General features: G+C 38.7%; 1 protein-coding gene across 5 annotated transcripts; it reads left to right on the top strand.

Annotated features, from left to right (window-relative positions):
• The first annotated feature begins 150 nt into the window (after positions 1-150).
• On the top strand, positions 151-20,372 carry cfap221 (cilia and flagella associated protein 221). Of its 5 annotated transcripts, none has more exons than XM_018689229.2 (25): positions 151-312; positions 803-1,007; positions 1,258-1,358; positions 2,240-2,326; positions 2,447-2,542; positions 2,823-2,923; positions 3,137-3,240; positions 4,293-4,452; positions 6,261-6,390; positions 6,790-6,904; positions 7,145-7,256; positions 7,930-8,017; positions 9,203-9,292; positions 9,878-9,973; positions 11,260-11,347; positions 11,616-11,707; positions 12,110-12,190; positions 12,924-13,031; positions 13,185-13,343; positions 13,482-13,567; positions 13,653-13,725; positions 13,960-14,060; positions 18,447-18,539; positions 18,658-18,765; positions 19,847-20,372. In XM_018689229.2, the coding sequence occupies exons 2-25, from the start codon at positions 878-880 to the stop codon at positions 19,974-19,976; spliced, it is 2,529 nt and encodes an 842-aa protein (XP_018544745.1). In that variant the 5' UTR covers positions 151-312; positions 803-877; the 3' UTR covers positions 19,977-20,372. The 5 variants fall into 5 exon arrangements, with proteins under 5 accessions (XP_018544745.1, XP_018544743.1, XP_018544742.1 ...); XM_018689227.2 differs by having other exon boundaries at positions 776-1,007; XM_018689226.2 differs by having other exon boundaries at positions 151-404.
• The last annotated feature ends 2,687 nt before the right edge of the window (positions 20,373-23,059 follow it).

Genomic DNA, 23,059 nt, shown 5'->3' with positions numbered 1-23,059 from the left:
CTGTACATTTAGTAACAGATATGTGATAAATGAAAATGTTAATTTGCGGAATCCGTTTACAATACATATATTCCAAAAAACTAAACAATGGGCAGCACAGACCACTGTATGTTTTTAGTCTTAGTTTAGGCTTTTATTTTGAAGAGGTGAAGTTGCTCCTGGTCTTATTTTGGACATTTGACGCAGTTTCGTGAAACCAACAAATCGTATTCGCCCACAGAGGTATTTCTCCCGCCCTCTCAAGAGCACTAGTGTCACTATGGTAACGACAGTGTTTGATAGTGGGGTCTCTTCCATCAGCAATAACAGAAGGTAGCAAAACGACATGTTTCTGGTACAAAAATAAGTGGAATATGGCTGTTTTTTTCTGAACAACTAAAAGCAGCCGTTTTTCTAAAACATAAGTAAGTCGTGAAAATGTATTGCTTAAAAGTCTTTTCATCAGAAGCTGGTAAAAACTCTGCTATGGAGCCTCCGTTTAAGTTTAATTAAGCTAACTAGGTAGCTAATAATACCTGAGTTATTAGCTTTCTTGCTAACGCGGCAAGCAGGGTTGTCATACCCTGTTCGTAGTCAGCTACTGTGTAACTGTATAAGTGTGTGTGTGTGTATCAAAGTAATATTAATGTTATGAGCAGGCAGCAGCAGTTTTACAGAGGTAAAGGGCATGTGCTGCCACAGTTAATAACTTTCTCCATCTTTATGTCAACACAATGACAATTAATGTAAAATGTAGTCACAGTACACTGACTGAATAAACTGCTGTCCTTCACAGGATTACCAACATAATGTTTCCCAACAGATTGGTGTCCCCTTGACTGTCCTCCAGCCTTCTGTCATTTCTCTCATGAGCAGCCAGAGCTGACCCTCTGCCAGGATGGAGGTGGCCGTCTCTGCCCCGCAGATACTCTCGGAGCCCCAGAGGAGGGGGACTCCTCTGCCTCTGAGCCAGCTGGTAGAGGAGAGCAGGAGCAGAGCCAACATCCCCAATCATCTACTGGAATCAAGTACATATTACACATGACCTTTGAAACCTCCTGTCAGACAGCATTGATATTGTTTTCTCGCTGCCAGCAGTGACTATTAAACCATACGATAGCAAGCAACTTATATACATTATCATTTGTTATCTTGTAACCCTCAAAATAGTGACATTCATATTTAATATTTTTGACATGCCTGGTAAACCTCTTTGCTGATGTGAATAAGCCTGCATTCAAACAGTTTTCTATTTCTATTTATATTATCCCCTTATAGAAATCTATGCTAAACTGAAAAGCAACAGCTTGATCCAGGCAGAGCCCCCAGAGCTCCACTTCAGTGGCTTTGAGCTTGGGAAGGATTACCTAAAGATTCTGGTGAGGAAAATTCTGCTGAAGTTTTAATATCCTCAGAGTTTTTACAATTAGTCATTCTAATTCCCCATTCACAGGGTACATTGGACAGCAAATTTACTGAGAGCAAGTTATTTTTTAAATGAATTATTTAGTGCCAGTAGTGCTTTATCTGTCATTCCTTTATTAAGGATGAATATTAATTTCTCTTTAGTGTGAAATACAAGTAAACATAACAATAAAGACCAGATAATAGGTAGCCGGTTGCTGACTGTGGTCTACTGGGTCTACTGTGACAGTGGTGTGTGTATGCATGATGAAACTGGAGACTGGCTGAGTATGTGCTGTGAGGATGACAACACAGTTTTCAGACCTTTATTGTCTTATAATCCTTTTTTCCAGGCTTTTAAGACAAAGTTAGCAAACTTAACCACATCAAAATTAAACGACAATTCCGTTCCATTCTGTTGATCATCTGGACACCAGAATATTTCAGGCTTTTGTTGCACGATGCTAAATTCAATGACCAGGACCTCTGGTTTGGTTATGTATTTTATAGTCAGTGTTTGGTGAAGTGATGAAAAGTTATATCAGGGCACAATCAGTTAATTTCTTGGAAATGAAATGTATCTGTATAGTAAAGGCAGATCTCAGTAAACTTTAAGAACCCAGCAAAAACAGACCAAGTTTGTATTTAGAAAAACAAAGTATTAAAGTAATTGTAAAATCCTGTTCCATTATAAATTTGATTTAATTGAATGGGCACTGATTTTACCCTCATTATATGTGTGATTAGGCACTGTAGGCTGGATGTAAGCATCGGGAATATGGAAATGGTTTTCTCAAGTGCACATGATTGGATGGAAATGAAATATTCTTGTCTCTCCTCTCTTCCTCTCCCTCAGAAACTAATCAACATCTCATCTGAAGTTATGAATATTCATATCATTCCCACTCAAACCAAGCACTTCCAAACAACTTATACCAAAAAGGTATTTTTTTCTCCATTACAAATTACTGACCTGAATATGAGATTATGACTCTACTTGTCCATTAGTGCTATCAGAGTTGTTTCTGATGATTCAACCTTGTTCCATGTGTTTACTCTGAAGTATCGACTCATCCCCGGCCTCGCCTACACACTGAGGGTCCGATTCTGTCCTGACGAGTGGCGTTACTTCTATGACTGCATTCGGGTTCACTGCAAGGTTAGGATCTGATGGTTTGTATGCCACTGTGCTCGCTGTGCTACCCACAGATGATTCTCAATGGACATTAACAGTTACTGGAAAGACACAACTACCAACGTACAGTCCAGCATACAGTCACCACAAGGAACAATTCCCAGCTGCGTTATCTCTTTTGATGATACTTCCTTGTGTTTACCTTTAAACCTCTCTTATCTCTGTGTTTCTTTCACCCTCCATATCTTCTCTTTCATGTGTTCTCTCTGCCTTGTTCATTCAACCCGCCTACACTCTTTCTAAGGGGGAAGACAACCTGTTAATTCCAGTTCATGCTTACCCTGTCATCGATGACCTGCATGTCCCTCCTCGCATCGACCTATCAGCCGTACCACTTGGACAAAGGTGTGTGTGTGTGTGTGTGTGTGTGTGTGTGTGTGTACTGTAAACTATGTGTGTTGCGATCCAAAGCGGGCTGTTTTTTGACCTCCTATCTACCTGAGGGCATTCCCTGTCTCTTTGTATTCTTCTATACAACCAACCAACCCTCCATTCACCCGTTGGTATCAAATCATAAAAAAATAATCTCATCTTTTTTTTCTCTCTACTTGTCTCTAGCGTAAGCCACGCTATTCCTCTGAGATGCAGCTGTCCCATTGACTTCGAGTTTCAGGTGTACATTATTCAGCCCCATGAGGCTTTCTCTATCCACCCTCTTACAGGTAGGGACTTGTGAAATCATTCCTTTTAACATCAAAAATGTCTTTGTATGATTTCAGCAGTACACTGCGGCTGATGTGTCGTCCTGTAGATAACACATTGGCATTCTGCATTTTTAACACTTCTTCTAACTGTGATACTACACAGCTTTAAATCAAAATTTCAGTACTTTCCATTCAGGTTAAATGTGATAAATAAAGTTGTTTTTCCATTGATAGTACTATTCTAGGCTACCAGGTTAAGAGCAGATTCCATTTGGAGGTCAGGCAACCTGTGTTTTGTCAAAACCTTGCACAGTAACGTGTTGTGTATTAAATAAGTCAATACAGAACTTGAGGGATGCCTCCAGTTTCCACCCACTGACATTAAGCAGTATTCATGGTCTGGGAAGCATCATAACACATGCCGGAAAAGACACTTGGGATCTGAATTACAGCTGCATTTTTAACTCAGTACAAACATGGAATGAGAAGAGATACAAATGAGTTTCTCTTTTTGGAAATGTTCTGTCTTTTTTCCTTCTACACACACTAAAAACCATGGTAACAACATCTGCAGCTCACAGTATAAAGGCATGAAGTCACACAGTTGTAATTCAACACATTATATTTTTGGTATTGTAAATATCACACTCATTTTAAGGTCAGTTATGACTTTTTTTTTAAACCAAAGTTATTACTATTGCAATTGATTTTAAAGTGGATATCTTTTATTGAAAGGCAAGTAGATACTGATATTTATTTTTGATACAATTGAATTGTCAGTGTTTATGGCACCATTTGTCCCTAAATGCCAGTCATTTATTCATTACTTTTAGCAAACTATTTAACGTTCAGCTAGCATGCTAACTCGTTCCTATGCACTCTCAGCAACATGTGGTCTTCAGGTATAACAACTCACTTATGCTGGGGGAATGTATGTACTGTGTGTTCAGTGGCTGGTAGCTTAGTGCAAAAGTACACCCTGGTGTGCAAGTACCACTGGCTGGAAATCATTGACCCAGACACAAGTGAAATACACACACCCATTCATCCCTATTGTTTTATCTTTGCAGGCGTGATACCAGCCAATGGTGAGGTGAAGCTCACAGTGACCTTCAGTCCTATACAGTATGAGACTTCTCAGCTCACCATCCAGCTGGTCATCTCACAATTCAACACCAAACCCTACCTCTGTACCATTACTGGGAGTTCTGCTCCTCATCATTCCTTCAGGTAATTAGACTGTTGAAAAATCTACAAGTGGCCAAAAAGGCAACGCATTGTGTTCACTGTTTTTTACTTAATTTTGAAAATAGTTTTAACAATTGAAACATTGCTAGCTAACTGTATCTTCTTTAAAGATTCACCATGGTGTATTAAAGGTGCACAGATAACATAGATACCACTGTCTTGCCCGCAGTAATGTGAGCTGTTTAAGGGATGGTGATGTGTTCTCCTCCACTATCTTGCTGTCTTATCTTATTGTGCCATCTCATACTCAAAATGTATCTTTTGCCCACTTCATAACAAGTTCACATCCATGCTGTGGGTTTTATTCACACTGTTATATTTTATATATGTAATACATACACACAAAGTTTGTACAAACTTAGTTCTTCCCTGGAGTGCTTCATTTCGTTTTCATGAGCAACAGAAATCCTGAAAAATAAAGTAGAATAATGAAGTAAAGCCTTTCCCTTCTCTTCTACTGTTCAGTAATTCCAGCTCTCAGGTTGTATGAGTAAACAAAATACCAAACTCGTTTGTGCTAAAAAACATGCACCCAACTGGATTCTGAGAAAATGGCTCTCTGTGATGATTAGAAGCTCCCATTTGTTTTTTTAGCTAGTATAAAACCTAATGTTTAATTCTGTTCCCATGAGAAAGAGGGTGCTATCCATCACACAGCAGTATCTCCATCCACTGCACTGTCTTGGTGTTATCTCGGCCAAAAGTTAATAATTCATGAAAATAGCTTGGTAGCTGGTGCAGTGATATCAAGATGGATATGCCACCCGATGGATGTTTAGCATATAAAACATTCTCCCTCTGTTTGTTGTTCCTTGCAGTGGAACCAAATAAAATATGAGTTATGTGCAAGGGAAAGATTAAGAAATATATGCCACAGCCAGTGTTTTTACAGCTTGAACCACTGCCTGACACTCACTTGTTGCTGAGTGTCCCTTGCCTGACTTATCTGAAATAGGTAGAGGCTATTTTTAAAACAAACAGATGGTAACTTTAATACTTTGATTCTACGTTGCATTTTTCATTAATCTAATCAATCTAATTCAGTCCAATAAAATAGCCCTGCAATAAATCCTTAAATTAATCCAGTAAATCTTTGTGACGCTTACATTTTCAGCTCTTGTTGACACAGTGTCAGAGAGGTGTTGTGTCAACTCTAATGTTTTGTCCACACACATTTACAAAAATAAGGGATGTACTGACATTGAAAAAATGTGACAGCAGGAAAAAAAATCTTTATCTGGCTCCTGACCTCATTACTCAGCCTCCCTGCCAACCCCCACACCCCTCAAGTCCCCTACTGTCCATATGTCATCATATAAACACAACACTCTGATGAGAACTGATCCTGAAATGAAACCAGACGTGAACCTGTGCCCATCCTACTGTTAAGCAACTGTATAACCATTACTTTTAGCGAACTGTTTCAGCTGTTTACATATTATAAGAATACTTTTAGTTTCAGGAACTCTTCCACTCTGTTATCCAGTACTTTTAGCTAACTATTTGAACTAACTATATCATGCTTTAAACTTTTTTCAATTATTTCTATTACTTTTAGTCAAACATTTCAAGGTCCAGTTTTCATGTTCATTTTTTCATTTCATTCAGGTCTTTCTACTAGTAATGACTTTGCAACCTCAATTAGTTGCAAAAAAAAAGTTGCTTTCAAATTGGGGTTATATAGAGTTGAACCTATTTTGGCCCTTACTAATGTTCCCAACTCTGTTATAATTAAAGCAAGTTTTACTCCATCATGTTTACTTTTATTTATTTATTTCTTTGCATAATAGTCAGCCGGTGAGAAAGTCGGGTCATGGAGATGCAGCGCTTGCAGAATACAAAGGACCTGCATCTGCCACCCAGGTGCCTCCTCGAAGTAAAACCAAATACAGGTCAACCAAGGAGGCTGACAAATCAAAGGTATTGGTCAAATTAGAGGGGGATTTGTTTTAGTCCTGACACATCAATCACAGTATCTTTTGTATGTTATAGCCTAATTTGAAATGTAGTAATTTAGTAGTTAATTCTCATGTTGACAGTAGTAATGAAAAGTTCTCTTTCTCCTTCAAGAGAAATGGAATTGTCTTTATTTAAGTACAATGTATGTTCTTTTTAGTCTGTTATTTAACTTCCACTTTTTGTTTTTGATTAAGGGCATAAGAAGAACATACCAATTTTTATTGTAGCACAGTTTTTCTTCATTTTAATCAGCCTTTAGTGATACTTTGTAAACTGCAGCAGTAAAATTGTTTATTCTAGACATCACAGCTATACTTTCACTGTACTTGTAATGCTGGAATTTCTTTTCCTGTCCTGTAGACACTGAGAGATCAACCTGGACTGAAGCCGTCTGTGGATGTTTCTACCCCAGCAGGGGTTGCAAAAATGCTGATCAAAGACACCAATAAACTCAGCTCTAAAGCCTTGAGGGAAGGTAGATGCATCCCACTGATTCACTCTTTCAGTTGTTATGGAGTTTTTGTGATATACGTGTCACCTCATCAAATGTTGCTGTATAAATTAACTGCACTATATTAGGGTCCTGCTGTACTCGCCTTTTGCTCATGTTACTGTCACAAAGTAAATTGCATCTCTGGTTATGTACATGGAAAAGCATGCCTCTTGTCCCTTATTTTTACAACTTTATTATTTCCTGGTATCCTCTTCACTTCAGCCATATCCTGTGGCAGTGTTGTTGGTCTGCAGAACAAGCAGATGAAGGAGGCCCTGTTCCTAAAAAAGGTTCAACAAAATGTGAAAGAGGAGCAAGCCAACCATGTCAGATGGTAGGTTATACTAAAATCTATAATTTAATCCTTGTAAATCTTTTATATTTGCATTTCTATTTCCTTATACACTAGCTAATGTTAAAAATTTAAAACATATGTACAATTTTACAACAGGGACAAGATGAAGATGTACCAACTAAGATAAAATGGGAAGAGTACCTAGGAGTACGCTTAACTTATCAGCAATAAGGGGAGACATGTAGAAGAATACACACAACTACTGCATCCAGTTACTGGAGAGAAGACACAGGAAAAATATAGCTGCACTATATGTATCTCACCAATTAAACAAGCCAGAAATAATTTAGGATGCAGTGAAACCATGCTTCATTTAGCTTCATTTTTTTCCCCAGTGTTGAACATTCCTGGAAATAATAATTACAGAAATTGAAAATATTATTAGAGAGCTTGTTGTTTTGGATATAGCACTTGTATTACATGGTAGAATGCCAACAGATAACTCAGTGTAAGAATTGTACACTGTATATTTACTAATTTAAGAGACACATATGTGAAGAAATAACTTTTCTTTATTTAAATAGTTGTGTTTTTCTAAAAGGTCATCTCTGAACTTGCTTTTTTGTCACAAATACTGCTGTTTTCAGATTATTGTTTATTTTATTTTTTTTTCAAGAGTAATTAAGATATCCATCATATTGCTTTCATTCAGGCAAGTTCATCTGGGTAAAGACCCTGTGTCAGAGCAGACCAGGAGGCAGATACTGGAGGAGAGAGAGATTGCGCTGCATGAATACATGGTAAGTTTTCACTTGGTCTGGACACTTGATATTTTTACAGCAAGGTGTTTTTTTTTTTTTTAACAGAATTGTTTAATGTAGAGCAGAGGCTTTCATAGTCTGACACTGTGGCCCCGTATAAGATAAAACTGACACAACTGAGGCCCCCTATTAGTCTTTATCTTCAGCAAAATTATGGGGACTACAGGTCCCATAATTTTGGGGCTTTGAGAGATGTAAACAGTCACTTATGCTAGACTCCATATGCATACCAATGTCATAACCTGGTTCAGCCGGTGCATTATCGGATCCACACCGTGATGTTCACCATTTAAAATAAATCACTCTGCCTCTGTGATTGATTGTATTGAGAGTCACTGAGGGTATATGCAGACTCAGCCAAAGTAACATCAGCTTTGAAATATGAGTCTGTGTGCAAGTGTCCCCAGAAAAGTTATTAGAATAGCTGACAGAACTCTCACAGACACTTAACAGTACTTCCTCCCTCATCTCCTCTCCGCCTGCACTGTTTATAATGCACACACAGACAGACACACACAGACAGATATGTTCTCCGTTTACAACCTCATCTCCACACTTTGGTATTTTATGGGAACACTGCTGTTTTTATGATAGGGCTACTATCTTCTTCTATGGGTCATTTTTGGAATCTGACTACAGGCCAAAATTTAAGTAAGCCAACTGATAAACCTTCCTCTGTTGAGACCATGAGACCATGCTTTAAATGATTAGTAGGTGTTGCTTATTCACAGAATTAAGACCTCATATCTTCCTGTGACAAAGAGGACGTTGCCTCCTCAGCCAAGAGATTTCAAGCTGTCCTTACTACAGAGGATAAACTTGTTGGGATTTTTTCTGTCACTGCCAGAATTGACATTTTTAGCAATGCTAGCAGCCTGGCTCAGGGGATGGCAAGGTCGGTTGGTCAGCTGATCCGCTAGACTGAAATATCTCAACAATTATTACATGGATCAATGTGAATTTTTTCAGTTTGTCCAGTACATCAGTTTATGAAGAAATACCTGCAAAACTAGGACACTCCCATGAGCTTCTGCTGTTCTTTGTCTTAAATGTTAATTAGCAAATGTTAGCATGCTAACATTAATTTTAATCCTGGCACAAGGTCTCTTTCAGATAATATGTAGTATAATATGTAGTGTATATGTAATGCTAACTGTGTTGTAGGTAAAAAGGGGAGATGTGAGCCAAGAGGAAGACTTTGCTGCTGGACAACTTAAACTTTCCTCCAGACGAGTGCTTTGCGAAGCTGGACAGGTAAATCTCTCCTTTTGTAGGTTTACTCTGACACATGTCACTCAGTCTGCTTTGCTCATAACATGAAAATAAATAACATCATTGATTGTGTAAGTTTTCAGCTCTAGATTCAAGTTGACTTGCTGATAGTGTACATGATGTAGTAACAGCAGTTTGAGTGTGCTTCTACAGCCCTAAGTGAAGTCTCAGACAGCATAATATCTCTCCACATCAAAATCTGAAATGCACTATGTTCAAATAATGCTTAACATATATATTTTGTCATAGTAAATGTATGGCAAGCCTCCACCAAGTCATAGGGTTATACATTTTCTTTTATTCCTCTTTGTAGAGCAGGGGTTTCACTTAAAAACCTGTCTCTCACTGGTCTTAGATTAAATGGATCTGTTGCTTCAAGCCCTTTTCTGCAATTTAATTCAATCTAACATTCACTTTATACAATTCTACTATCTTCTGTCATTTAAATTCTCCACGCTGAGACCTCATGAAATTCCACTTTATGGTTCTTTTCATATGCACTCAATGTAATGATGTCAAATGAGCATATGAAAGTCAGCAATAAATGTCTCTCTAACCTATATCCAGGCCCCAGAGGGAGCCCCATCCTTCCAGTTTTACCCCAGTTTTCAGTGGGAGCTGAGACAAAGAGCCCTCAGACTGTTTCAGCAGGCAGCACGCAAGGTACACACATCAACGTACTGTAAAGTCACTGCAGTGCATGTGCCAGTGCACGTATGTATGAGCATTTGCTGAGATGCACAACAAATACCCACACTCTCCTCTTCCCTAGGGCTAGTGTCCCTGTGGCCCTGTCCCTTCAGTTCAGCCATGTGTAAATTCCTCACACTGAATGAGTAATATTCTTTACAGTACAGTCAATTTTCCTGGGTACAGTGCATTCCAGTAAAAGCAGAGTAATCTCACATGGCCTCTTAAAGCCACAGGAAGAGCATGCTTCTCTTTTCTAGTGGAAACTGTAAGCTGACCTAATAGGTTGTTATTCACGTGTTGGTGCAGCCAAGCCACAGCTGATTCAAACTGACTCTCTTTTTATATTGATAAAATACTAGTAAAAAGATAAATATGATTGATTGTTTTTTAGCAGATAACTCTCTGGAACACATGCTACTAAACACTGAAAAGCATCTACAGGAAGAGTTATATATGTCCATGTCCATATGTCCATGAACTTCCTAGTTACTATAGCTGGCATTAATGACAGCGTTTGCCACAGGTCTGATGGTGATGGCTGAGCAGCCTCTTGTAGCTCAGTCCACAGTCACAACAATCCCACTTTTATCTTACAGCTGTTATAAGTGGTAAATGGACTGCATTTATACAGTACTTTTCTTAATCATATCAACCACTCAAATTACACTTCAAGTCACATTCACCCAATGTTATGTCCAGCAGTCCTGTGAGAGTGTATGTGCTAACATAAGCTATGTAGAACCAAAACCAAGACTAACTCAATCTAAGCAAAACCTAACAAAACCAGGAGGGATGCCTTAAAGGCACAAGCCTTCCAGGAGGGGTAGGGGGAGGGAGAGGGAGAAGAAGGGAGAGAGAGGCACCACCATTTTGGAATCCCCCAGCTTTTACAAGTCCCAGACAGGTGAAACCAATCCCTCAACGAGGTGGGAGGGGTCAGGCAATCAGTGGAATCACAGGCAGAGCACAGAAAAACCAAAACAGATACTGCTCTAAGACCTATGGCTGTCACACCATTGACACGGTGCTTGTTTGGCTTGTTATTTGTCATGCTACAGTAGGTAAGAAAAAATATTCAAGACTTTAATAAATGAAAATTAACACTCTATAGCTCCTAAGGCCTTTTAAACATGTTGTGAAGTTTTGGAATCATTATAAAATCTCTCTCTGGCACCTCTTGTGAGTGCAGAGGAGGTGGATGTGAATGGCCAGTAAGTTGTGTAAAGCAGCACCATGCTGTTCTGCCTCTTTCTCAGGTTGTGATCCGATGTCGCATGAAGCGGAGACTGGCGTGTTTGAAGAAGCTGGCAGACGGCAGGAGGAGCCTGCCCTCGGCGCAGAAAGGTTTTGATTATCCTATGATCTCCTCATTCAGAAATAATCTCATTATGCTGTGTCAGTAAAGCATGCTGAATTGAATTTATCTCGAGGTAAAAATGAAAAGAAATCCCTCCAGGTTATTATGAGGTTCTTGGAACATACTGTATATGCATGCCTCAGGAACAGGAACTATTTATGGTGCTCTGTGCATTTCTTACTGACCTCAACAAATAATGATCTGCAGAAATGTTTTTATTAATATTACTGTCTCACCCTTTTCTATTTACTTCAGCTGAAGAGCAGAGTACACATGATCTGAAGATCTCACCAGACAAAGTCTTTCCATTTTCTTTTCCTGTTTTTCTTGATGAGGATGACCCACTGGTGAGTGTGTTACATAATTAATGTTCCCTAGCAGCAAACTGTATGAAGATAACACTTTGTTTTAAGTAAACCTGCCCATTAATGTCAGCCTGTTAGCACGAGAGTTCGATCACTTCTTTGAAAATCAGTTTGTCTTGTTAAATCCTAAATTACCTAAATGGGAGCTGATATATAGAAGATGAGAAACCACTGAAAAGTGAGTGCTGGCTATTGTCCTGCACATGAAACCATTTTCATTCATCATTTCCCTTGAAAAACGTCTTTGATCTAACCATGGAATCAAAGAGGAAGCTCCGTTTCCCGCACTTTGATTAAATCTTTCATTTCCCTGATGCCCTGCAGAGAGGAGGCCGCGGTGTTCAACTGAACAAATAATGCCATTTGTCTCCTTGATATTTCCAGGCTTGCAGTCATTTGGTCACAGCGCCTGTGGATCCTATTGATGTGACTGTGACAACACATATCCCTTTCTTCAAGCTTCAAGTAGGTATTTACTGCAGCACCTGCTCATCTGAACATCACACTTATAAATCAGCAGAAATCCACTGAGCAGCAGAGGTGGAAAGTAAAGAAATGTTCATGGCCTTTAACAGAGTATTTCCACTTTATGCCTCTTTATACTTCTGCTAAACTACATTTCAGAGGGAGGTTGTGTACTTGCATATGTTAAGCTTGTAAAATACAACACTTGTTAAAGATTAAACCAGTGGTTTATCGGCTTGTGAATGACAGGAGAGTCTATTCCTTGGCTGCTCCAGTTCTGTTTGACACACTGTCCTTCAGTGTGGCCCAGCACACATTCTTGTGCACACCAGTAGAAGAATATGGCCATAAGCAGCCCAGACCACCTGCAGAGTTAGTCTGAGCAGTCAGATCTCAATGCATCTTGGGTGCAGTCACACCTGAACTTAGAGCTGTCACTTGCGATCAGATCACCCATGATGCATGTTAATGCCAGGTTTGATCAGGGCCTATGAGTTGTTAGTGGCTCCACCAAAGAAACCGTTACTCTCTCTTTACAAAAAAGCAAAGATTAGTGAAATGTGAATACAAACTTGTGCATGTTTTTTTGTCATCTTCATCTTATGATCCTCTCTGCTCTGTATGTTGCTATAAGTCAGCCAACAAGTCATTCCTATTTTTTTTATTTTTTTATGTTTCCATGTTATGTTACTCCTCTAACCATATTATTTGCTGATATCGTTTTGTGCTCTAGGTTCCACAGCACTATAAGCTTATGGGCTACCATCCTGTGTCAACCTGGGAGGCATTTAACTCTTATATCCCCACTACTCTGGCCAGACCACTTCGCACTGGAGCTCTGGTACTTATACAGCACCTGAACTAACACACACAGATTTATCCAGTATTATAAGGACATTCATTTATTCGTTATATATCATCTATACATGATTTATTCTTTTCTATCTACCAATTTGTTCTTTGATTGCCTTTAAAAATTTCTCTCACTTTTTAGGACGAGGCTGGAGCCCAGTCTCCAGAGGCCAGAGTAGAGAAGGAACAGCAGCATGAAAATGAGGCGGAAGCTGTGGAAGCAGAGCAGGCTGTCAGTCTCAGCTTCAAAGCCCCTGAAGCTCTGCTCAGACCTTTTCCTGCAAACCCACTCAGAATCTTTGTAAGGCTTCTAATTCATTCTTATTAATCCAGACAAGCTTGTGTGCTTTTCCCTACACAATACAGAATGTAGTTCACAGTGACGGTACATTTTAAACTAGTATTGTGTCTATGTTTGTCTTGTGATATTGTGCTTTAGAACCCAGCTCCAGGACTGCAGGCTTACAAACCGACCCCTAAATACCTGGAGAGTGATCTGGAGTTCTACCTCTGCCCTCTGCCCAGGCAAGAAGAAACATCTTCAATTACATGATCTATTTATTTCTATTGAGCATGAACGGTTGTGCAAAAAAGTGCTTTTCATATGTAGGTACACTGTCCCTGAGAGCGACATGTGTAGCACACAAACTCAGCACACTCAGAAGAAGTTTCTGGACTGCAAGGTAATTTAAGAGACTTTGTGATTTTCTTTGGAGTGCTTCTACTCTTATCCTTAAAGCAGTTTTAACCTTTTTTGATGAAGAAACACATACAAAGAAACATTTTCTTGCTGGACTCAAGGGTTTGATAATAACTTATGGCTCATGGCTCCTGTTTTAGATCTGAAACAGTTTGTTCAGACAACTCAGATCTCTTTTTTTTTTTTTTTTTTTTTTTTTTTTCTCAACCAACAACAGGATGTGATAAAAGGGGTTATGACATGGAAGAATTTTGATTCGATCACCTTGAACTGTCTGTCCAACCAACCTGCTCTCACCAGTGGCTGTTCCCCACGCAGGTAGGTCAGAACTGAAATGGATTTGTGCTCTGCTTGGTCTGATGAAGAGATAGCTGATCTCTAATAGAGCTCTGTAGTGAACAGCCTTTTACCTGCCTGCCTTTTTATTTGTAGAATAGATTTTAGTTCCACGTTTGACATTAGCTGCTTTTATGACCACTGCATCACTGCGCCACTTCCTATATTTCCTCCCTTTTGCTGATCAAGGCAATGAGAATGACTTAATACTGAGAGCAGCCACCCAGAAGTTATAAGAGAGGGTATGATCATCCAGTGGTTCCCATGTTAAACCATCCTCATGTGCAATTAGTCTCTGAGAAGTTCCAACTGGAGCACTGTGAGATCAAAAAGTACCAGGACATGTTTACACTACCTGTTTAGATTAGAAAGTGGCTGTTGTTGACTTCTTCTGTCTATATATTGAACTCACGACTCTGGTTGCAAAACTGCTGCTCCAGACTGACCACTGAAGTAGGAGTCGAATTTTTATAAAACATATCCATCTATAAAATGACAAGATGGGAATGTGCATCTGATCTATGGGTAAAATTAACAGTTGATAATCCTTTCCTGATTTCCTGTTCTTTAACAAAAATATTGCGTGGCAGTCATTTTTCTCCAATCATGTACCATCAATGAATTACTGTTATTGGCCTTGACATGGTGGAAATCATGATGTGCATTTTTCACTGAAACATTTTATGCAGGGCTTGGTGATATGCTTAAAAATGTTATCATGATAGAAATGTTTGTATCAGTTGATATCGACAATTATCACGATAAATGTCAAATCAATATTTCTCTCAGGTTTAAGGCAGATTTTTGCCAAACAGCAGAACTCCTCACTAATCTGAGGTAGAAAAACAATTACAAATGATAAAATCTAACCTAATGACTCTAAAGCCTAACTCACGCAATGCATCCTGGAACATGACTGGCAGCATGTGATTCATGCTATCTTAAACATGGAACTTGATAAAATACAACCTTTATCGACCGTATGTTACATTTCTTTATTTCATTTAATCTCCAAACCCTAATTTTATAGACCAATTTACTGACAAAATAATTTGCAGATTAATTGATAATGAAGGTTGTCGTCTGTTTTAGCTCTGTTTACATCAGAAAGGACTGTAAGACACAGACCCATGTTGGACCCATGTCCAAACAAACAGGTTTGACGTGTTGTCTGTGCAGCAGCTTATTATGACCCATAGTAACATCTTGTGACGTGTTGTTAAGTGACATCTAGCAGCCTTGTAATTCAGATGAGAACAAAGTAGTCATCGTAGTATTAACAGCAACAAAGTTCACGTTAGCAGGAGGTTGGGGTGCCAGTTGGCATGTTATGCCTAAAACCTAACCAAAACGTGTCCCTTCCACCACGTTCATCACATATTGTAACCATGGTGACTAAGATCCAGTATGCCTGCCTGTGGTACGCTCCTATAGGTTGTATCTGAGGGTGGGAACAAGCGACCTTTATGGTCATTTAGGTCAGAGGACTTGTTGTTTTCCTGTCTACCTCTTTCCTTCAGTCTCAAGTAAAACCAGCAGTAGTTATGTATCCTCTCTAGGCCCGCTGCTATGACACATCATGAGTATTTAATAGCTTTGGATTCCTCTCATCATCTCACTACAGTATTACAGAAACATGACTTTTCCCACTCCAAAGTAAAAATGTAAGAGCCACAGTCCACACCTGGCAGGATGTCAAGGTGTCGACTTGTAACATATGCAATAGAACTCCAGCATCCTATGGAGCTGGAGTACATTATATTGCACTTAAAGCAGTTATCATTTTGGATTTCAAGTATTGATTGTGATTCCAATGTATTGTAATGTATTATAAAGTTAGCTGCTTTCATTTTAAATCTCACTGAGGTTTTATAGAGATTATAAGTAAGCTGTGCAGTAGATGTGGTCCTTGTAGTCATCAGTTCTACTCCTGCAAGCCTCAAAGCAGCCTGTAAAGTTGTACATTCCTAAAATCAATCTTGAGTGCTGATGAGTTTTCTCCCTCAGGTTTTAGAACCTTGGATTTCATCAACCTGACAAAAATGCACATTTTCACTTGACTGCAGTGCAGATGACCACATCTTAGTAGTTTTGGACTGAAGTGATGTATTGATATTACCTCTGTGATCTGCCTTAGTTCCTGTTTGTTGTACTTATTTTACGAAAAAACATGTTGTTAAGGCATAGTGTTATCCTAAATATAGCTGTTTTATAAAGTCATTCTTCACTGTACTACTTACTGTATATCTCTCTGTGTGGAGAGTCTAGGTCACATGGAGGCAAAGAGCCCAGCACCTGGTCTCCACTTACACTGTGAAATAATGATTTATTCAGCATTTAGCCTGAATGGACAGTGAATAAATTATGATATTTTGATGTAGTGTATTAGTGAACACAGCATCAGGCTGTCCTGTTCTATTTGTGGTGCACTCTATGCTTCTCTATGCACCCTGTCACAATGAATACAACTCAGGTGTGCATAACACTTTGTGTTTCTGACCCTCTCTTGAAAATAAGCTCATGTATATTGTAATTTATCTTGCATGATGGAGTTTCTTGTTTAAAGTTGAGTGAAGTAACAAAGTGAAAGTTGCAGCGCTAATGAAGCGATGCACTCAGAGAAATCTGAAACCACTTGAAGTCTTTATTTGACAAGATGCCCAAGTAAGTTGGGCAACCACAGCTCACACAATGTACTCGAGAATGTGAGGGTTTGACTATTTTGCTACACCTCCCTCTCCTCACCTTTCTGTCTACTACCCATCTCTCCTCACCTTCCCTATCTTATATAATCAGATGCCTGGCAAGGCAAAATATTCTCTTTATGCCTGTCAGTACTGATCTGCAGGATAACTGAAGATATATTCTTGTCTTTTCATGCAAGAGATGACTTTCCTCCAGCCTCCCTGCTCAGTCAAATTAATTTCCTACCACTGTTTCACTGGTTATGTTTGAGTATCTCCAGTTATCTTATAAATGCAAACAGTATCATTTATGTCAGGTGACCATAATGGAGAAAGAGGGATGTGATTTACTCATGCAGTATGTGTGAATGATGATTAAAGGGACTCTGTTGTATCTCAACTACCTACTTTAGAACACACTCTGTAGGTACAGTCTACTTTTTTATAGCCATACTACTGTGAACTACACAAACTCCCATAACTGCAACTGAAACCTGTTAAACATGCAGATACATGTACTGTTTTACAGCATAGAAAATCTATATTTTTAGAATAACAATGTATCATATGACTGTATGTGAAAGGGGTTTGCTCATATGATGAACTGTATCAGTTAATTCTGCAGCTTTCCTCAGCTGTACAGAGCTTTGCAGTGTGTTTTTAGCTCATTGTTTAGCTGTGCAGCCTGCAATGTTACTGGTATCATTCACTCTCACTGCACCATTGACCGCAGGCAGCTGTTTACAGAATAAAAGCTCTAAAAACCTGCACTACCTGCTCAGCACCAAACAGCAGACAGACCCAGTAAGCAACTGGCTAGAGAACAAAATGAAGCATTTGGCAGCTAAAGAGACAGGTATTTCTCTCAGGAGTTGGTACAGACCAAAGGAGCTAAAAGAGAGTAAATGTTGGCCTGACATTGGTCGAGTGCTCAGAAACATGACTCCAAATAAATGTGATGGTTGCCCTGTAACTACTGGTTAGTAAATAAGCAACTGTACAAACTTACAGTTGCTTATTTACACATTAAATAGGTTAAAATTTCCCAGAAGTGGCAAAAACTGATATTGCACGCTTAATATTTACAGCCTCTACCTGTCGCGTAACATGTAACTAACTGACATAACCAGCTTTATGTGTATATATATATATATATATATATATATATATATGTGTGTATATATATATATATATATGTGTATATATATATGTGTGTATATATATATATATGTATGTATATATATATATGTATATGTATATATATATATATATATATATGTGTATATATATATATATATATATATATAAAATATTATGGTATTATACTTTGCACAAAGTTAGTACACCTTGATTTGCATACTAACTGTGTGTCTATGTGACCATGTGTTCCCACGCCTCTGCCATTATAAAGTATCTGTTCAGAATGATATAACGCAGCTTAGAGCAGCGCTGACTCTAAAAGCAAACCTGTGGCTTGTCAGTGTTTTAAATCTATTTTGCCCACAAGTGGTATCAGTTTTCGCTCAGGAGTATTTTTATCATTCCTGCTCAAACTGCGATTTCAAACAACCCTAAGCAGTCCTTTCATCTAAGTGAGACGGAGTAGATATCTGACCATTATCTCGATTTGGTAATGTGTGGTCTGGCTCTTCAGGGGAAAAAGCAGTGTGTGTGTCTTCTATAGGTCTGTTGACTACAGCACCGATATACTTCCACTCACAACACCGCCGCCTCTCATCGGCCTTCCGGATGATTTGACACCACTAATGGACAAACAGTAAGCACATACCACACTATTTACACTATTGATGTTCATGTTGGAAGCTTTTTTCTATCAGATTTAAAGTAAGCTCACTGCTCTGATGCTCAGATTATGTGTGTTGATCCGTGTGCAGGTGTGAAGGCTCAGGAGTCCAACTGACACCAGAGATGATCAGAGCGGAGTTCCTGTCTGGAGAAGCTCTGGTCTCCAATAGCAACCTCACCACAGGGATGACAGTCAGGCAAGTCTACTGGCATGATGTTTACTTTGCTAAGACAAAGATTATACAAATATTGGAGTGGGCAATAAACATGTTGTACTTTTGTTTTAAGAGGGGAAGTACAGGATAAACCAAACATGAAGCTAATGAAAGTGCAAATCATGTACCTGTTCCTTCTAACAAAAGCTTCCTGGGAGCTGGAACACACTGCATGATGATACTTTTCAACTGCTGTCATTGCAGTGACACAGATACATATAATAGATAAAGATTTATAACTTACTTATTTTAATTATCTGAAGATTGAAGTTTCAGCCTTGCCTAGTACCAGAAGAGACTTTTACAAATTCATAGTTTCTGATGCTATTATCATGCTAAAATAAGTTAGTGTATAATGTAGGTGTAAATTGCAGTTGCATCTTGTAGCAAATGACGATTTAATTGCCAAATATTTTAACAGCTACTCTGTATATGACTGAAACTGTTCCTGCAATTGTGAATAAATCCTTTTTGTAACAGTTTTTACTGAGGAGGGAATACTAATACCAACTAGAGACTTTTCATAAAAGTCCTAATAAATAAAATTTTAGGACTGCATTACATTGTAAGGTTTTTGCATGGTTTTAACAATTATTGGAACATTTGACATATTTTCACAAATTATTACATGGTTTGAAATTCATTTGAAACTGCAATCAAGAAAATAATATGATTTTTAAAAAGGTAATTCTGCTATTTAATGTGTTTAGGAATTTATTACATTTTTATATTTTTAGAATGTTTTTAAATTTTAGAAATGAATCTTCTCATTTTTGATAAATTATTAATCATCATGGTTTTAACAATCAAAATTACTTACATTTGAAATTTAAATGAAGACAGAGGTACTTGATGAGTTTTTTAAAGTCATATTTTGGGGGAATTTATTACATTTTCAGGTTTTTTAAAATTTTCGTAAACCGTTTCACAGAGATACTGTGGTGATGTGGTGGAGATTACTTTGACCTGAAACTTCCAGTTATTAAATGAAGTCTTCCAGTCTTTCTATTCACCGCTGAATCTGCCCAGTTCTTCCATTGGTAATGTTAAATTGCTGTTACAGGCACCAGAGGGAGCTTCAGAGGGAGGCAACCCACAGGTCTGAGTTCAACCAGATGGGAAAAAGAGTGATGGCCAGACTGAAGCAACTTGGAGTCGCAACTTCCCATTCACCAGGAGATGACTGTGAATAGGCGAAACACCTCCACACACGTCTTAGAAACACATGAACACCTGCAAATCGGCGATCTGCACCTTATACCCATCACTGTGCAAGACTCCACATTGTCTGCTGTGCCACTTCTGCAAAATAAATCCTGGTTACTTTCTCGCCCACCTATAAGCCTTCCTCCCACCCACTCAAAATTGCCAGTAAGCCCCCCTCCTGTGCTCTTACAAAGCCTGGAAATTCGTTATCCCTCCACCCACTCAGATCCATACATAAGCTACACAGCTACAGTATATTCTAACAAACCACATCACATTACACTCAGTCAAAGTGATCATTCTGCATTTTGATACTGTAGTTTACATTGTTGTAAAGGCAAAGTGTGTCTATGCCTATCACTATTAAACCAAATTATTCTGCACATGACTGATGTCATGTCACTTGACGTTTGCACTGACAGTTAAATATGATTGAACCTTTTATACATTTGCCTTGAAAAGTAATCCCCATGCTCACTGTTGATATGACAGGCAGTACTGATTTAGGGTTTTGCAAGATATTTCATTGCCAGAAATGGTAAGTAGTGTAAAAAAAAAAAGTTAGATCAGACCTTGATATTGATTAGTATTCAACTTCTAATTTAACGAACTGTGTGCTGATTTGTAAGCTATCCCAGTAACATCAATTCAACATTTAGACGTTCATATTTATGTGGTTGTAAAGAGGTGACAGCTGCTGAGGTCGGAATTGAATTTCCAGAAGAGCTGACAAGGCTGTGAACTCACTGGGATGGAGTCCAGCATGGCACATGTGTCCCCTCTGACCCCTAGAGGGAGCTCCAGCTCTATGGGTTTTACAATTAGAACAGGTTCCCACATTTTATTTGTCCTTCACTCAGTGTGTGTGTGTGTGTGTGTGTGTGTGTGTGTGTGTGTACTGCTTAATGGCAGTGTACAGTGAAAGTACAGTGCCTATTTCAACCCCTCTCTACACACATACAGTTATTTATAAAGACCACATTTTTTAGACACAGGAAGCCTATAGCCACACTACTTCACAGCCAGAGTACACTGAGGTGACAGTAGAAGGTAGACATTAAAGGACAGTGCTCTTGTTTTCACTGCAGCTTACTGTATTATTAAGATGCATGTAATTATATTTTCTTTCCACTGTACAAGACTTTATATATATGTTTCAGTGGAAGTAATACTATAGCTACATCTTTAATTAAAGCCACAGCAGTGATATACATTTAATAAGTAATAGACAGGGTAATAATAGAAACAGTGTGTGAGAGAGACAGTGTATATTTGATGTGTGTGAAGAGACAGAAAGAGAGGAAATGAGGAGATACAGTACAGCAGCATACTCCTATTACAGTCAGTTTGTATAATTTATTCACCCAGCAGTCAGAATCTGTTTTATACCAGCAAAAAAAAAAACAACAACAAAAAAAACCCATCCACCACGGTTTCTTTAACAGTGAAGCTTTCACCCTGCAAATACAGGCTCTATTATTCTTCTTTCCAGCCTCACACAACAGCAAAAACAGGAAGTTTTGTTCCATCCAGCTCAATTTGCGCAGCTATCAATGGCTAAGGAAAAAAAGCCTCACACAGCTCACATGTTCGCCACAGTGACACTACCATCCTCAAAAACCTCCAATCAAAGCAAGAGGTCATCTCTGAGACAGAATCTGCCTCCGTCGCTCTCTCTGCACTCTGTCAGCTACCATTTACAACTCCTGGGACAAACCAACAATAACCAGCAGTAACAGACATGATTGCAACTTTTGACAGCATCCTGTTTTTTTTCTGTCCATCTCTCCCAGCCTTGAACACACTCTGTCCCTGGCTTACAGTTACCTCTCCTCGCTTTTCACTTCACACATTTCAGTGAATTACTCCCTAACACTCCCTGGGTGAGAAATTGTGTTGCAGTTTTGGTCGGTTTTGCCTCAGAGTAATGTCCCCTCAGAGATACAACATTCTCCCTGAAATTCCCTTTTTTTTTTTTTGACTGGCAACCCTTCAACTTTTGTCAAAAGCTGAAGTAAATTTCCTTCGACTTTGAACAAAGTCTTTGGCATAGTCTGAATGTTTGGAACAGCTTCAAGTAGAGCTTTGAATGGTTTGAAGACCTGAGGCATGCAAGGTGTATTTAAAGTCAAACACTGACTCTTGAGGATATTTAACTGTAAAGCTAATTTCTTAGTTTTTGAAATCATTTTGAATTGAAATAACTTCATTCACATCTTCAACCAAAGACAGAACAGAAGTTGGAAGTGTTACAAATGCGGAGGATGGTCCGCTTACTGTTACTATGACCGAGTGGAAGCTGGAGATAATGAACATAAAATCTCCACGTCAGTTGTTTATCCACCATAAACAACCGTGCTCTGAGTAACAGCCCTGACATCTTCATTGACTATTTCTGAACTCAGCTGAGGGTCATGCAAATGTTGAGTCGGCTCCATGTTGTGTCCTTGGTGATAGAGAGGCGTAATGGCTGTGGCAGTGGCAAGGTGCCCTGAACCATTTGCAGAGTGAATGAAAGGCCTATCTAAATTAAGTGCTTCTACGTCTGTCAAAATTGAGTGCATTTAAGAGGAAGGAACAACCGTGCCACCACAACACGGACATGGCTGTGACTTGCCTTTTCAAACTGGCTCCTAATGGAAGCAGATCAGAAAAGCAACAACAGGTGAACAGACTCTTTGGTCATGCAGTTGCTGCTGCTTTTCCACCTACTGAAAATCAGAACACCAAAGCTGTTGAATTTCACTCCATCTCAGAGTCTCTGACTGCAGAAACTAGGTGGTGTTATAAATGATAATTTGGAGTATATTTATACATGTTTCATTAATGACCAATTACTGAAACTAATTTAATCCAAAACAGTCTGTTACAACTGAAACCTGACTTTTTGGTGTCTGTTTTACCATATGAGAAATTAATGATTTCTGTCATTTAAAAATGTCAAAAACTTCAAAGTTTTAAGAAACCAACATCCTGGTAATTCAGTGGTTTCAACTACCAACATCCTACCAGTTCAATGTGTTATACCACGGAACTAAATGATGCAGTAGCTAAATATTTAAATTAATAT

The sequence above is a fragment of the Lates calcarifer genome, linkage group LG7_2 (assembly GCF_001640805.2).
Source record: "Lates calcarifer isolate ASB-BC8 linkage group LG7_2, TLL_Latcal_v3, whole genome shotgun sequence".
In the NCBI taxonomy this organism is placed as follows: domain Eukaryota; kingdom Metazoa; phylum Chordata; class Actinopteri; family Centropomidae; genus Lates; species Lates calcarifer.
This window is presented reverse-complemented; position numbering and strand designations above follow the sequence as displayed.